This window comes from Pseudoliparis swirei, chromosome 11 (assembly GCF_029220125.1).
Source record: "Pseudoliparis swirei isolate HS2019 ecotype Mariana Trench chromosome 11, NWPU_hadal_v1, whole genome shotgun sequence".
NCBI lineage: Eukaryota > Metazoa > Chordata > Actinopteri > Perciformes > Liparidae > Pseudoliparis > Pseudoliparis swirei.
In genome coordinates, this window is record NC_079398.1 from 1,559,658 (window position 1) to 1,577,242 (window position 17,585).

At 45.1% G+C, this 17,585-nt stretch overlaps 1 protein-coding gene across 3 annotated transcripts in view; it reads left to right on the forward strand.

Moving 5' to 3' along the window:
- The window catches only part of asap2a (ArfGAP with SH3 domain, ankyrin repeat and PH domain 2a), a 70,855-nt gene that overhangs the window by 24,156 nt on the left and 29,114 nt on the right, over nt 1-17,585 (forward strand). For all 3 annotated transcript variants that reach the window (XM_056427144.1, XM_056427145.1, XM_056427143.1), the window contains exons 2-3: nt 9,463-9,535; nt 16,797-16,942. In XM_056427144.1, coding sequence (XP_056283119.1) covers nt 9,496-9,535; nt 16,797-16,942 — 186 coding nt within the window. In that variant the 5' untranslated portion in view covers nt 9,463-9,495. The remainder of the gene's footprint in view (nt 1-9,462; nt 9,536-16,796; nt 16,943-17,585) is intronic.

A 17,585-nucleotide genomic window follows, 5' to 3' on the forward strand; every position in this document is an offset into this window, starting at 1 on the left:
AACATGGTGGTAGAGGTGAAAGGTGAGACTGGCTGCTCTCAATCTAACACGGAGGTTAGGGGGTAGGACACTAGGGGCACTGGGGGTTAAAGGGACCTTAAAGCTCATCTCATCCATCAATGTGTCCTGGCCCAGATTGTCCGAGACAGCTGTTGTCGACGGCTATTGTTCCCTGACAGGCCCTGCCTCTTCATTAATGAACTCCACTTGATTTGTAGTCCTGGCCACTTGGCTCTGCTGGGGGCCAGGGTGGGGTAGACGGGCTGAATCCTCACGTTTGTGTTGTCCTGCTGTCACTTTCACTCAGGGAGCAGACCCACAAGACTTCTTCTTCTCTGTTGGGGAAATATTCGCAACTCCCTCCGATTACTTTTGACTCAGCTGGGACCAAAGTAGATAAGTTATATGGTCTTGCAAGATGGCATTTATTAGTCAAAACTCTTTGCTCATTATCATTATTAGTTTGTGATTTGTAATGATTTCTTTCACATTCCAAATGGTTTTATAATCCCAGATCCCTTCTATCTGCACGGAAGGAAGCATTTTAACAATTGGGAAGAGCACCAAAAACACATTTTAAATACAACCTGCTGTTGTTTCTCTTAAGTTAAATCTCAAGAGACTGTTGCTGAAGTTCTCCTGAAGTCTTCACCCCTTCAGATTATCTGTTTTGTTGAAGGGCTGCGTTTACATCAAGGTGAACTCTTTCTGTTTCAAGTTCCCCCCCATGAAGCTTAAAAGGACCTGCATTTTATTCACAAACACACACACGCACACACTCGCAGTGTGTCATTTTCCCTCTGTCTCACAGACTTCATCACACAGAACTGTGCGGTAACTGTTGGGCACCTTTCCTGTGGCCTTACTGCTTTGACACCCTGAGGTGGACACATCCGTCTAGGTGAAAAGAGCCAACGAGAGACTCCAAGGTGAAACCGGGAGGTTTTTCCCCTTCTCAAAGCTACATATTTGGTCCTCCATCCAACTTGTTTTTTAACAGTCTCCTGCTGGTTTACAAACTTCATTAAAGACTCCCCTCAAAGTCAGGGAGACCATTTTAAGATGTTTTAAACTTGGCGCCAGACTGCTACTTTTATCCATTGTATTTCCTGACACGTGTGTCACCCCCCTTATTTAATTTTTTTCAACGGTGGTTGAAGAAATGCAGGTAGTGAAAACATCATATAAACGAGAACAATTGCAAGTGCAAGAAGAAGAGATTTATAAACTTGGATAATAATCTTTAATCTTGTATAGCGCTTCTCTAAGTACCCAAAGTCGCTTTACAGAGTCCAGTAGTCATAGATACACAGTCATACCGGTGGTGGTAAGCTACATCAGTAGCCACAGCTGCCCTGGGGCAGACTGACAGAAAGACAGGATAGTTACAAGTCTGGCTTATTAGACTAGATTCAAAAGAAAACCCTTGCCACTGTGGAATGAACACCAGCCATCTGGGAAAACTAACCAGAAACCAACGTTCTCACTCCTTGTAAAACGATCTGAAAAAACGCCTCAGCAGTTAACATGAAAGTTTGTTTTCTCTTAACACTTGAAGCGCTGCAGTTGATGGTGTCATCCCAGTGTGACTCCTGGCAGCTGGTGATCAGGGCTCTGCTCCAACAGTGGTCTTTGTAGTGCTCACTGAGGAGCAGTAAAGCCCCCGGGTGCTAAAATACCGGAAGGCTCGTCGGCAGACGAGATGTTTGAATAACTTGCAGCCAGGCAGGAAAAACCAGCCAAGAAACGGGGAAAAGAAAAATCCTACTATGCAGTCGATCTGGAAGTTCAGTCTTACCAAAGTACTTCAAATGAACAAGCTTGGACGTTTGTGTCAGTCAATGAGCTTGTGTCAGACAGTCTTATGACATGGTAAACCCCCCTCCCCCTACCTTTCTGTCTCACCCACACTCCCACTGAACTTGAATGCTGGAGTTTTCCATGCCAACCCCCGGGGGCAAGCTGACTACACACATCGCAGCTGTCTGAGAGAACAGAGAAACCCTGCAACCATGGCCTGTTGGCGCCCGACTCGACGGAACCCATTTCTATCCCAATATTGACTTTACTCACTGTGCGAAGCACGGAGAAGAGTTGTGAATGAAACGCTTGAAATGTTGTTTTCACTTTCGTCCAGTGGGTTCGTAGGTCTGGGTCCATTGGATGGACTCCGAGTGGTCTTCTAGTAGTGCAATCCTAAGCACACAACACTGACGGGTAGCAGCCGAAATTGGAGCGAAGAGCTTGGGTCGAGCACATCTTTCTCGAGGATCTGCCTTCTCTTTGATGCCTGCAGGGTTGAACTGTGTATCTGAAATCTGTTCTGAATGTTGAGGTAGAGAGTGAGTGCCCTTCCTGTGTTTACCCCGACTGTGCCACATGTGGAGCTGTGTGTGTGTGTGGCTGATGGCCAGCAGTATCTACAGCACCATGCGGCCACTTGAACGCCACACCTGCTGACGTGTCTGTAACGTGGTGGACAAGACTGCCTACTAATGATATGGTGCTGTATTTATTTTTCTGCAGGGGAATTCTCCATGGATCATTTGACTTAACATAACAGCAGGCGAGCCGCCATAAAGGGAAACAGGGTTGTGGTGTATTACATCAACGTTAGGGTTTCTCCCCATTAAATAAATAAAATAAAAATAAATATACACTTTTATTAATCCCCAAGGGGAAATTAGTTCTCTGCATTTAACCCATCCTTAGTTATTAAGGAGCAGTGGGCTGCGGTGAAGCGCCCGGGAAGCAACTGGGGGTTCAGTGCCTTGCTCAAGGACACTTCGACTTGCAGCTAATGGGGAGAGCGGGGATCGAACCCACGACCTTGCGGTTGAAGGACGGCCCTCTTACCCCACTGAGCTAAAGCCGCCCCATCAATGATGCTGTGTTACAAGAAGGAGGAGGCAGGGTGGGAAACATCCATATTTATTATTGGTCCCAATAGTGGGCGGATGTATACAGTGTGATATACGCAGTGTAATTGTGGTGTGTTTCCAGTAGGAACCTGGTTCACATCCTCATAGTATTTGGGGGTGGGGGGCGATCCCAGTTGATATCCATCCTTTCCATAAACCTCGAAGAACTCTTTCTTCCAAAAGGTTTCTTTGGATTAAAACCTTTAAAAAAAAATTTATTCTAAAAGTGCATTTATTGATGTGAAAATTGATCAAAGAGGAAAATGGAGCCGCTGAGAGATCCGGTTTCACTTTTTGCCACTTCTCCAGACTGTGTGGGTTCGCCCGCACCGCTGTGTTGAAACGAATGTGATTACCACGATGTCAAGTCTTGCGCATGATTTACAAATCAAAACCAGGGCTTTTTTAAATCTCGGTCCCGACTGGGTGGGGTGTGTGTGTGTGTATGTTTAACACACTCGTAGATGTTTTAGTAGTTTTCTTGAAGGACTGACGTTTCTTTGGCTTTGAAGTCTGATCGTCTGTAACCTTCATAAAACATTGATTACAACCCGCCGCAGACATTACAGATGGTACTTCCACACGTGCACAAAATAAATTGGATAATTGTACCCCAGGCTGCAGCCCTCTTATTGCCTGACTTCCACAGTGTGCCGCCAGTTTCCTCGCATAACTCTCGCTGGCGCAGGGCTTAAAGGCTTGGACATGGTTAGTAGACACGTTTTTAAAGACGCACCAGACGCAACCCTCGTCTGTGTGTGTGTGTGTGTGTGTGTCCGCTATAAACAAGTGTGTGGTGATGACGTTAGTAATACTACAGATGGGGGAGGTTTGAAATTTAACGTGTGTGTGGGGGGGGGGGGGGGGGGTAATGGGGCCTCTGAGAGAAGTGGGACAGCGTCTTGTTGAGCAGACATGCTGTCATCAGCTGATAGTTCGTCGGCAGGAACAATGGGGCTGGCTCTCGGTCTTGTCTGTCAGTCACTCCAGCGTGCAATCGTCCAGGAATGTCTTTCTTCTTCAGACGGCGGAGGAAGAGGTGGCGAACACGACAATATCTTGTGGTCGGCGTCGTCTTGCCCTCTTTTTCGTCCCTTTGTTTTCGTGTGGAGTCACTTTTTGGCTTGCATGCGTTGGAACGCCTGGACTAGACCGGAATATTATTTTGGTTACAGGATGAAAACGATCGTAATTTAAATATAATTTGAAGACGCTCACCTCTCTGAAAACAACAGAGAAACAAAAGAGACGTTTGTGTGTGTTAGTCATTAGTTGAAAAATAATCGGCAGTTTTGTTTGATTTTAAACTGAATATCTTTGCTACAGACAAAAACAAGGATTTCCAAGACCTCACCTCAGGCTCTGAGAACTTTTCATGTGCATGTTTTACTACTACTAGATTTATTTATAGACCAAATAATGAATTAATGAGTATTTCTTTAAGGGAGATCCATCCAAAACAAATCCCCCACCTGTTCTTCTTAGGTTGCAGCTGTATATTGACTTTCAATGTTTCATGTGAACAACTCAAAGTGGATAATGGCTGCACTCTATGGCCCTGTTTGACTTGATTTCTCCTTCTTGTTTGAATTTTGAAGACCGTGACAAATTCTGAACGAAGCACATTAATTCTCCCTGGTCTGGGTCCTTGCAGTCGAACCATGTCCTTACCCAGCTGAGTTTTGCCTTGTGACGGGAGTCAAAAAATGCTAAGTCATACATAATTTAGTCACCTATTTGGGGGCTGTTGTCTACTCATACAGATCCCCCCTAAAGATAATAACTCCAAGACCAACAGGAGGTGGTTCTGATGCCTGGGAGAGGGACATCTCTTAAGGATATCTTTATTTTCTTTATTCACTTTCACATCATATTTTTCGTAATTGTACCTTCTTATTCCCTCAGGATTACCTCTGAACGTGAGCTCATACTGTAACCTATCTGCGCATCCTCAGCATTAATTAGGTTTACAGTATCTTTGTGTGCGTGTCGTCGTCGACACCCCCCCCCCCCCCCCGCTCTGTCATTGCACTAGATATTGTCCATCTGTGCTCAGATCAGTAACCTGACACGCGTTACTACTATCCGGGAAAAGCATGACCAGAAATGACCGAGCAGTGTTATGATTCAATTTTTTCAATTCAGTTTATTTTGTATAGCCCATTTTCACACATTAGAAATGTGTCTCGGAGTGCTTTACAATCTGTACACATAGACATCCCTGTCCCAAAACCTCACATCGAATCAGGAAAAACTCCCAGACAACCCTTCACGGGGAAAAAAATGATGGTCTCTGTAGAATGGCAGATGGCCCCCGATTATATTCTAAATGACGACTGATGGAGGTGATGATGTCATGCATTAATGCGATGATTAATTCAATTCAGTATGGGGTTTCTTCTCCTACTTCATCCAAACTTCCAAACGGTCAGTAAGCAACCGGAAGGGAAGGAGCCACTCTGGTTAGTTTTCTCTGACCGGCTTTCAGGAGATGGAAACTGCTGACATCGCAGTATCCTTGTGTAAAGTGTGCTTGTGAAGCAGCTCCGGGCTCGGAGGCTGTGTCCATTGTGCGAGGATTCAGCTCTGATCCTGCGCAGTTGAAAGGCTGCACGGCAGAGGAATTCCCCCGCTCGCTGTGAATAGCTTTTGGGGTTAAAAATGTTTGACTGCTACAAACAAGAGGGCCAACACGTTGTGTGAAAGCTATTTGAAGAGGCGTGTGTGTGTGTGACAGATTCAAAGAGTCTGCTGGAGCGTGGGCGCCTGCGTGCGTGTGTGTGCGCGTATGGGAGAGTTGTGATGTTAATGTTCGTAAAGGCTGGTCAAACGGGCTCATTACTGATGGTATGTGGAGTTCAAACAGGGGCTTAGTTTGGCCGATGTCCCTGTGGACCGTTGTAGTCAATATAACACGGTGTTGATAACTTTGACATGTTATACTTACTGGAAATAACTTAAGCCTCTGCCAAAAAAACAAAAAGTAAAATATAGTTTTTTGTTTTACAAGATCTGCTGGGAGCAGCTTGACCACCATGTGCTTATTTTGCCATTTCCTTTGTGCGTTGCATTGTGGGACACTGAAATCAAGCAGATTCAGTGCATATGACTCATTTAATTTGAACTTAACGCTCCAGTCCCGATTTTTATATTAGTTGCGTAGTTTAGAATTGGATACAGCAAAGGCTTGTCTCTTGAAGCTGCACAAGTTTACATCTCATCTTGTTTTGCGATGCCATTTTGTAGACGCGTGTACCTTGAAGACACGCTCAGTTTGAACACAAGCCTGCTTCATCTTCACACAGACATTCATACCGTACCTCTCCAAGAATAACTCAAATTTATATTTTGGTGAAGTTGCTACAAGGCAGCTTGTGATTTGACCACAAGGTCATCTGAATGTAAACCAATGAAGAGGGCTGCTGCACGTTGCTGTCAAAGAACTTCTGATCCCAGAGCAGAACACATAGCGGCCACCCGACTGCGTTGGTGCAACATATGCACCAACAGCTTTAGTTCCAAAGGGAACAGATTGCCATAAATCTCTTGTCCATTTGGGGTGTCTTCCCCCACAAAAATGCCAACGCTGCTCCCAGGAAGTCCAGCTGAGTTGGTCAGAGTGCTGGGTTTTTATTGGCCTCTGTCGTCACATTATTTGTAATCTTTTTGTACGTTGCGATGACGTTATACAACTGCAACATTGACGCGATGCACAGCATTGCAGTTCTATCCGGCTGCTTATTGATTCGTTGCACCGTTGCATGCTTTGACTCCAGCAGCTCACCCTTCTTTGACCTCGCATCCTCCTCACCAAACACATTCACAGCATCACGTAATCAATATATACATTACACTTACAGCTTAAGTAGGTTTTCCATGCTCATTTAGACATTTCTTCCTGAAATACTGAAACAAAGGAGGGATGCAATTCTGTGAAATATCAGTCTGTTAAAGGATGACATACGCATGCTGAATATGGCCGAACTGAGAAATAGTGGCTCTTCACACAGCAGCCGTCCCTCACTCTGTTTTTCATATCCACAAGTCATACTCCACATTGTCCAACAGAAGCTCAGCTACCTGCAGAAATGCTTTCAGTTCTCTGGAGGCCTTCGCTCCGACTAGATTACATTTAGAGCAGTAGAGCCGAAGTGGTGCCAGCTGTGCTAAGAAAGCACTTGGTGGCCGTCTCCAGTTACCCTTTAAAAGCCTTTTGTGTGGTTGGATTGGTTTGGAGACGGTTCTCTGCGGCTGTATCTTTTCTCACTCCCGCGATTATTTTTGAAAATACACGTTTCGCAGTATGCAGACACGCACGGCTGTGTGGGGTCTGTCCGAGCCAGACGGAGCTGATGGGAGAATGACGTAATCGGATGAGTCATTTCTGAGGAGTTGAAGGAGCTAACACCACTGCACTGAGAGTCTTGCTTTTGCTCAGACGAACAAGTAGCTTCTGGTCGGCTTATTTTTTCCCCCTTCATTTTAACCTGTGCTTTATTTAGAGTATCCTAGTACTGGAAAATGTAATTAACAGGAAATACATTTTCTTTTTTTTTGTGACGCAGCATAGATGAGGTGTCCCAGAGAGCCGCGACCGTGCACAATACCGGCACCCTAACATTTGAGCAGCTCAATGGAATGCAGTCATTATCGGTTACACCTGTACTTTTCCTCCTGTGACCAAATGTATTCGTGAAAATGGCCCACCAAAAGGTACAGATGGTGATTATCAGCCTGGTGTCTCGTGCGACCTTGAGATTCTTTTCACACATATGAGCACCTGATTGTGGCTGAAGTGTTTGTCTCTATTTCCCCAGCTGTAAAAACTCAACTACTGAGCTGACTCGGACCCAATAAACGGAGTAAATATAGTCACCAGTATCGTCAAATAAAAAGACACTATTGCAGTGCCCGTTAGAACCGCGTGTATTTCTGGAACGGCCTATTGCATGGTTCCCAGCATTACTGCTTGCAGCGTCGTCGGGGGGGGGGGGGGGGAGCGAGGGCGAGCGAGCCTGTTTCCTGTTGCTTGGCCCCCAGAACTCTAGAATAGCTCATCGCCAATTGACTTCAGGTTGTGACCTTGGTAAATCCAGCAGCAAGAGTGAACCGCAGTCGATGAGGCGCCCCAAACAATATGTTTGACTCTGTCCGCAGGGCCCTGAAGCCACGCCCCCACTGCATCACAGAGCGCCGAGCGCCTGTTCATCAAAGTATATTCATATTGAACATGCCTCGTGTCCAACTGCCACACTGCGTGGGCATCGATCGGATGGAAAGTCCTCCAGATGTGCAAAAGGACACACGGATATTCCTTCAAAGTTGGATTAGATGCCTTCGCCGTGCGATGGAGCGCCACGGCTCGTTTTCCTTAAAAAGATTAACACGCTTTACATTTAATCTTCTGCTTTTACATGTTGTGTATACGTTTTCAGATCGTGATCCATCAGTCGTGTTTCACAGCACACTGGCCTCCTCTTTTCTTTGACCTCTGTGTTCTTTTATTCTACCCTAGCGACACTTTATTCATCTGTCATTTTCCCTTTTAAAGTCACGCCTGTCTCCCTCTCTCTTTCTCTCTCTCTTTCTCTCTCTGTCACACACAGAGACACAGATGCATCTTTGAGAAATATAACCCCGGGGGAATCAAAGTGCTGAGTGGTTCTGCCGTTTTGCTATAGCAAACGGCTCATAGCACAGATTGATGGATTCAATACATTTTGTCACTACGAGTGATGTTGCAAAGAGCGCAGTGTGTGTGTGTGTGTGTGTGTTGCAGCTGAATGGGCGCCTTTGTGTGTTTTTTTGTTTTCAGAGGGTCTAGGGGATTTAAAGTGTCAGTCAGATGGGGAGTAGGGAAGGGAAAAGTGGCGCCGGCTCTGGCCCGCTTGTGCGGACAAATTTAATAAAGTCCCTAAGAACTAATTTCCCAAAATCCCCCTCACCCAGAGAGACTGCCTCCCTCATCACTGGTACAGTGCCGCATTGTGTGTGTCTGCGCGTGCGTGCACACACGTCCTTCTATACACTTCTCAGGGAGCGTGTCCTTCATGGAAGAGACTGCAGATGCTTCCCGCTCTTGCCCTACAAGCTGTTCTCCTCATAAACACACACTCACTCGCACTCACACTTGCATGCACGCACACACTAACACAAAAAGCAATGATGGAGCTCAGTTCTATTCTTGGCTTTCCCTTGAATAATTCATTAACTGCTAGAATGGAGGTGGCATAGAGACACACACACACACACACACACACACACACACAGTGTGGACAACGCAAACTGAGACCTCAGAAATGACAGTTTAATCAACATCCTTGTGTCTCAACAGTATACATTGTACACCGAGATAAATATTTTAACACTGCAGAGGTCATATCAGAATATTTGGCGACAAACGTGGTTTACATTGACTCAGGTTTTTCTTTTTTAAATCCACATATTTCCGTATCAACTTGTGATAAATGTATGTCATGAAATGATCACCTCTACTCTAACGTGAGTGGTGACGTCACAATGTGTGTGTCCGTCTGTGCAGGCTCTGGATGTGGACCGAAGTGTTCTGTACAAGATGAAGAAGTCCGTGAAGTCCATCTACACGTCTGGTCTCGGTGAGTTCTCCGATCTGCGTTTTCATTTCCTAATCTTGGCACTCTCGCTGTCGTCCGAAACCTTCGAAGAGTTTTGTTTTTATTTATCGTAACGGGTTTCTCCTCGTTTCGTTTTCACGGGATAGTTAGTTTAATACGAAAATACACAATAGGTTGAAAATGATTGCGTTTGTGGAGGATTGTGTGTTTGTTGTTGTTACCGTGGTCATTGTGGCTGCCTGTGCCAGTGTTGGGCGTTTCCACTGTCTTTTGTCCGGCCTGCCTGACAGAACCCCGCTGAGAGGGAGGGAGAGAGAGAGAGAAAGAGGGAGAGATGGAGAGACCTCTGAACGGTGTGCTGACATGTCTGTTTCAGAACAGTGTGAGCTCTGTTCAGACCAGAGGGACAGCTGTCTGATCCAGACCCCCAAAGGAACAGCTGGGGCGGGGTGCACACTGTTTGTGTGTGGCTGCTGAGGCAAAGCCACGCTCACGTTCTCACCTCGCACTGCATTTGCATACATGAATGGCCTCCCCTCCCCCCTCCGCTACCCGACTCGGAACCTCGATTGTGTCACCCCATGACGCCAAAGGCTGACATTGTGAGTGTGTGTGTGCGTGCAACACTGTAAGAGGAACCTTTTAGGGTTTTCTCTCACCCTGTTCAGCTGCCAGACTGACCCTGATAAATTACCCTCATTTGAATCTGTGTGGTTCGTGCAGCAGGACACACACGCTTGAGGATTGCAGGTGTTTCAGGCAGTTTCAGTTGGCTTGTCATTGTGAACAAAATCATCTGCTGTAGGAAGAATTGGGAAGATGCAAATAGTAAGTGTGACGCTTATCCATATTTCTGTCGGTATTTACATAACAAATGCTGTCATTTACACTTCTTCTAGGCAAAGCTGGCCTAACATTACTTGAGCTCACATTTTGTTACCATTCAGAAAAAAGCTGCCCAGACTCTGAGCTATTTTGAATAGACAAAAACACGTATTGAAGGCCATCGTTTTATGCCTGTACCTCGAGAACCTGAAGCATGTACTTGAATGTAAAATAATGATATGTGTTCCAAATATTGAGTGGAGTCTGCTGTTTTCATCCACTTACTACCGTTACTGTATATTTAAAGCTGCACCAATCAATAACAACAAGGGATGTGGGTTAAAGTAACACTCAATTCTAGTTGGCTCAGTTTCAATATTTCAAATTGATCAGCAGCGTAATTTTTCAGGCTTAAATTGCCACGGTGAATTGTGAAAAATAGATCAAATGAAGATCATCCCATCTAATTAGTATGGAATGGAAACGTTGACCGCTCCAGTAAATAGTCCGGACCTTCAATACGACTTCAAGATTCAAGATGTTTTATTTGTCACATACACACACAGGGTGTGCAGTGAAATGAAAGTGGCAATGCTCAGCAGGAATGTGCAAGGGCAACAAGTACACACTATTTACAAATAAAAAACAACACAATATTTACAGTAAGTGTGTGTGTGTGTGTGTGTGTGCCTAAGAGGGGCAGTTGTGTGGGTCTATGTGGGGGTCCTGGTGAGGTCGGAGTTCACAATCCTGATGGCCTGAGGAAAGAAACTCTTTTGGTCCACTCGGTCCACTCGGCTCGTAGAAGCCGTCGTCTCTTCTATCAGCCAGAAGGCTAAAGCTATCCGCGACGATTCAAAGTTAATAACATTAGTAACGGTTGAGAAATACTAAATAAAATGTAATAACAAGACACGCGTCATTGTCTCCAAATCGGTTCCTATTTTCAGGGAATCTTGAGTCTACAAATATAGATTGGTGCATGTAAGATATATTATATAAATGACAACATATCATACTCTATATGCTGACACGTATTAAGCAGATGTGTTACAGTATCTGAAGCGTGTGAAATTGAATTGGTATAAATATTCGTCAAAGACGTTGCGAGGAGCCTCAATATAGAGGCAGGGAGCCTCAACACTGTCCTGGTAGAGCTGGCTGTTAAGCCTAAACCATGGGAGCATATTATATCACCTACGACATTAGGAATGATAATGTTGAGGAGGTGAGTGGAAGATAACGGTTTGGTTTGATCTGTAGAGGCTGACTTCGTACCGTTAGAGTTCGAAAAAGATGGGGAAAAATACTGTGAAAGCTGTACAGATGAGCGCGAGAATCCCATGTCGCTGCAGGGGCCTGTCGGCTTGTCTGTCAGCTTGTGGGTTTTGATGAATAAATCAGCAGCAGCGTCTCAAACCCCTGAAGCACCTGGAGCTGATCGAGCACAGCTGCTTGGACCGGCCTGCCAAAGCTGCCGAACAGATAACGGATGGAGGCAGACGAGTGTTCCTGCTGCTGTGCCCATAGCGGATGGAGCTGCTGAATAATGCAGCACATAGCCAATGTTGCATCAGGAAAACTCTCAAATTGATGGCTTCTGGGCTGGCCTTGTTCTTCTGGTCATGCAATGGGACTTTTAAATCTATTTTTTCCTCCATTATCCAAACCCCGTATCCTATTTAGGCTCGCTGGAGCCAATACCAGCTGATATTGGTCGAAGGCAGGGGTCACCCTGGACAGGTCGGCAGTTCATCGCAGGGCACATATAGAGACGGACAGCCATTCATTCACGTTCACACCTACGGGCAATTTAGAGTCTTCAATTAACCTTAGCTAAATGTCTTTGTGTTGAGAACGTGTAAACTCCAAACAGAAGGAACTCCCCACAAGCTTACATGTAGTTGAACTGGATGGATGTCTGAGGAAAAGGATCAGATGAGACGCATAAATAAAGGACAGAGTCTTCTGTGGGTAAAAGTGAACTTCTCTCAGTGCCTGGAGTCCAGTGTGGTTTTCTTAGTCTGTAGAGAGATATCGAGGTCGGCCGCACATTGTGTCAGCTGACCAGGCCCGAGGGAGCCGAGTGAGTGAGAGAGGAAGCGAAGGCCGGTCTGCTATCTGGTGATTGAAGTGTGTGCATTTAAGAAATTCAATTTAGTTTCAGTTGATTTTGTAAAGCCCATTTTTACAAATTACAAATTTGTCTCAGAGTGCTTTACAATCTGTACACATAGACATCCCTGTTCCCAGAACCTCACATCGGATCAGGAAAAAACTCCCAAACAACCCTTCACGGGAAAAACGGAAGAAACCTTCAGGAGAGCAACAGAGGAGGATCCCTCTCCAGGATGGACAGGTGCAATAGATGTCATGTGACCAGAAGGACAGATTAGAGTTAAAACGCATTCAATGAATATGACAGAGTGTATGAATAGTTCGTAGTCGGCATATTCCACGATCCAGACCTCCACGACCCATCAGGCAGATGGAGGTAGAGAGGAGGAGTGGGCGGAGTCTCAACAGGGCCATGGCATAGTTGGCATAGAAAGAAGATAGAGTAGCGGATGTTGGATTTTAGCAGGCCATGCGGGCTGTAAACGTGTTCATGTGTGTATGTTCAACCTCGTCACGGCTTCTGTCCTTTTTTTTGTGACATGCTTAAAATATCTGTCACCACTGATTTCAGCATAAGATTGCTGCGTAGAGTACGTTCAGTCTGAATAAAAGGCATGTAAGAGGGTCTATTGTTTAGAGCAGGGGTGTTCAATACGTCGATCGCGATCTACCAGTCGATCGCGGTGTAGTATTGGTAGATCGCATGACATTAAAAAAAATTGGCCCGCCACCCTATAATTTTCTCTAAAGCGCCAGATTACAGCAGAAGTAATGTACGGTCCCTTTTCTTAAAGAGCACGTCTTTGTTCTTGTATTAAATTAAACAGCCGTCTGTTATTGATCGTATCCAAACAACAGCATGTCATTTCAGTCTCTACGTGTCGCGTTAAAACTTCTCGGCTCGCCGTCTCGCGTGCCGCAGAGCTCCGATGCCGGCGTGTCTGCGCGCATCGGGACGGAGCAACCAAAAAAAAGTCACTTGCACCCCCAAAAAGTGTTCAAGAACACTTTTTAAATTTCTTTATGAAAGAAATGAATTCCCTTTTTGTTCCTCTTTTATATATAGTCCTTGGCAATTCTCATTTCTGAGAATCACCTTCCCACCCACCCGTTTTGTGATCTCACAGCAGAGCCCGCCCACCCCCTTCTCCAATTCAGCCACTTCCCTGGGTGGAGGGGGGTTTCTGTGAGATTCACAGACGTAACTCCTGCTGGAAGTCACTGCTAGTTACAGACTCTGGTTCGCTGCTCCGTGACGTCACTGCTCACTAGCGACGTCACGGCACAGAACCAGAGTAGGCTTACATGTCATGTGACAATGTTTCCATGGTGACTGTAACGGATCCCCGTATTTGAATCTGCGTGAGACTTACTGCTGGTGAACTTCTTTATTTTCTTTCTTTCGGCGAATACAATTGAACCAAAAATCTTTCTTAAATACCTCCTTGTCACCACCGTAAGAGCATTAGCCTCATACGGGACCATTCAAACTATTACAACTTTATATGAAATGCGCATCCATCCGTAACATTTAGCCGTACCGTCAAGTTTGAATTTTAACATAAAATAAAGGTGCGCTTCCTTTTAACATTTCAAAATAAAAGTCCGATTTAGCTCTAAGAGGAAGTAGATTAAAACATATACAGAATCATTAAAACAATACAATATAAAAAGGCATACATAAAAATAAATAAAGCAGATACAAAAGAAGGCAATCAACACGAAACAAGACACCTTTTAAGGGGTTATTTACAGTGACAATAGCCGTTTCTCAATTCAAAGTACACGGAGTACAGACTTGTGTTCTTTTGAAGTCTGGTCTTCGGAGTCTGGTCTTCGGAGTCTGGTCTTGGGAGTCCAGACTCCGAAGGACGGGAGGACGGTCTTTCTGCGATTGGAACAGCAGCTAACTTGATGACGTCACCACATCAGCTGTTCTTGCTCATGAGTTTACTCCAATTTTTCACTGTAAATTACTTTTTACAGTCAAACAAAATATGACAATCTGCTTTTTCAGGGTTTGTGTGTATATAAATAAATAAATATATATATAACTGTGGCTTGTCATCAGCTGGACTGATGGCTAATCAGAGTGGTAATCAGTCCAGCTGATATGTGTTTGTGTATCTGAGGCTGTCTCCATAAAGGAGCTGGCTGGACAGCAGATCGGGAGTCAGCGTGGAGAGCAGAGACACAGTCTGCGGTCGCAATAAAAGTGATTGCCAAATATACCTCTGGCTGCTCAGTCCTTCTTGGTGCTTAGGGGGGGAAACCTACTGGTGACGGCAACACACGTGTCACAATAACATATTATAAGTAGCTCGCATGCTGAAAAAGTGTGAGCACCCCTGGTTTAGAGTGACTCTTATAACCACGCAACACCCATGATTCTTTAAAAAAAGCCCCTCAACACCAGGTTAGTGTATTGGAGATGTTTAGGCAACATGTAGAGCAGGTTTTGTTTAGTGTCATCTAAAGTGCGTCTCTTCTTTTGGTTCCTTCCTCCATCTTACTCAAAAACTAGCTCTGCAGGTCATGCAGACGATGCTGACGACTGAGGTCCAGAGCTGCCGTGTGCTGCAGACTGCATGTGGGATGTGTTTGGTCACGTTATAATAAATACACATGTTACTCTGGGGGGTTCAGGCTGTTTGTCAGCGCCGAGCAGCGGAGCTGAGGGCTCTCATGTGCCACTTCAAAAACAACGGCCGGCCACCGCCCTGTCGGCCCGGAGCCCCCGCAGAACAGCTGGAGCTGATGTGTAAACAGTAGGCTGCGGGTTGTGTGGCGAGGCTCAGTGTCTGACACGCGATTGAGTTTTATTAGATCTCTGCACCACACGCTTCACTGCTTTGGATCCGCAAGCTAAGAAACCACTTGATATTTCTGTTTGAGAAGCTGGTTATTTTGCTTAAATATTTTGCTTAAAAATGACAATTTCTATGTTTTTGGTCATAAACTTTGTCTTTCTCTTTTCTTAAATGTTACTCGCCTCTTGTAGAATAAAATAAGGAACACAGTTTAAATGGGAATAATTATTTTGGATCCTCCATTTGGTCATTTCTGCATCTCCTGTATTTTAGTAATGCACATTTAAAAAAACTGAAGCCTCAAACAATCATTGAGATAAAATCAACAAAGTTATGATTGAATAATCATTTATTTAGTCAAGTTCAAGATTTATTGTTTTTCTCCTTTATATTAATTCAATAAATAGGAATAATATGTCTTTTTCTTGGCGTAAAGTGAAAAAACAATGTCCGGTACTTTAAACAAGAATCTTTTCAAAACTCATATTTTACTACGTGTGCTCCGAGCTTCGTAAAGAGCTTAATCTTTCACCTCAACGGGGGTTTAGATTAGATTTGTCTGATGTGAGGAGGTCAGCAGGTAGCGACTCAGACTTCAGCTTTCCCCATGCTGGATATCTCTGCAGCGGAGACACACGCTTATTCAGCGTCATACATAAACCTGCCGTCTGTCAGCCTGGAGCTTCTCTTTGAGTGCATGAGTGATGCAAAGCTGAGTCATGATGTGGCAGCAGGTGTCTTTTAGTGTACATCTCCCCCCCCCCCCCTCCATCGTCTGTGTCCCGTCTCATAGTGACTGTTGTCATAGCAACAGTCCCCAGTGCCCCATCCTTTGCTCGACCGCTGTCCCAGAGGCATTAGCTGTTATCAGCAGCCGAGTCTGGCGTGGGGTGAATTAAGTGGAATCATCTCGGCCTGGCTCTGCTAGATTAAGTCGACTTTAGACACGCTCGGAGACTTCGGTCATCGCTGTTTTTTATGGGTTTTCTCCTGACTGGTAACCGACTGGGAGGCTGTTCAGTTTAGGGGTTCGATTCAGTGCATTAGTTTTTTCCTCCTCTTGTATCTTCAGCCTTCCTTCGCCGTCGCTCATTTCTTGATCAAAATATTATTTAATTCACCTTTTGGTTTGTTGCTCCTTTCGTTCCACTCACAGCCCGAATATATTCAAGGTGACATAACGCAGAGAAAGGCAGCTGTTGTTCACACTGAATAATAAGTCGGCACGTGCTATCGTGTTTCCAAACCAAAAAGGTCCGTCTGATTCAGCGCTGCAGAATCGGCGCACGTTGCAATGCGTGGTTAAAAAGTAGACGCAGACGGTTTAATCATTGGTGGGCAGTTCACTGGAAAACCCTGAACTGTGGCGAGGATCGACCCGCCGGGAAAGTGGATCTTTGATCACTGAAAGTCTGTCATCTATTATTAATACCCAGTGATTGATTTTTGACTTTAAACAATCGGAGTGAAAAGCCCTTACTTTAATTCTGACAACTTGTTAGAGCTGACCTGTGTGTTTGTGTTTCCAGCCCATGTAGAGAATGAGGAGCAGTACACTCAGGCCCTGGAGAAGTTTGGAGAAAACTGCGTGTACAGAGATGATCCCGATCTGGGTTCAGCCTTCCTGAAGTTCTCAGTCTTCACCAAGGAGCTCACTGCGCTCTTCAAGAACCTGGTGAGTCAACGTGTGTGTGTGTGTATTTGTAGGTTTAAGAATAGTGGTGAAATATTCTGGGCCAAACATTTTTTTTCCCCCCTCTCTCTAATTGTCTGTATCCCCTTGAGTCAATGTGTGTGTTCACTCACACACACACAGCTGGAGCTTGAATCCCTCTGGGATGTAGCTCTAGTTTTTCCATCGTGTTGGCCAACACCAAATATCTGCTGGATCCAAGTCAACCTGATCTGTTGAAGCTGGGTTTCGTATTGAGGCCAGAGCTTTATTAGAAAAACCTGACACCTTCATGCGAGGCCTGTCTCTTCCCCCTGGACACAGTGTCGACTGCAGGAGCTGGAGATTTCATGTTGGCGTTATCTCAACACCTTTTATATTAAGGAAATACGAGCTGCCGTCTGACCTGGATGTGAAGATGTAATCCCTCCAGGCTTTACACAGAGGCTCACAGGAGCTTACTTTAAAATGTTGCCTTCTAATGAAGTGAACATTCAAGCGATTCAAAGATGGTTGCAGAGGGGGCAAACTTTTCGAAAGAAGCAACAACTTTGCAAATTATAATGAACCCATTGTCCCTCTTATCTTATTCGGCCTCTCATCACCATCATTTACTAAAGACAACATGATTTGAAAACTCGCGTGC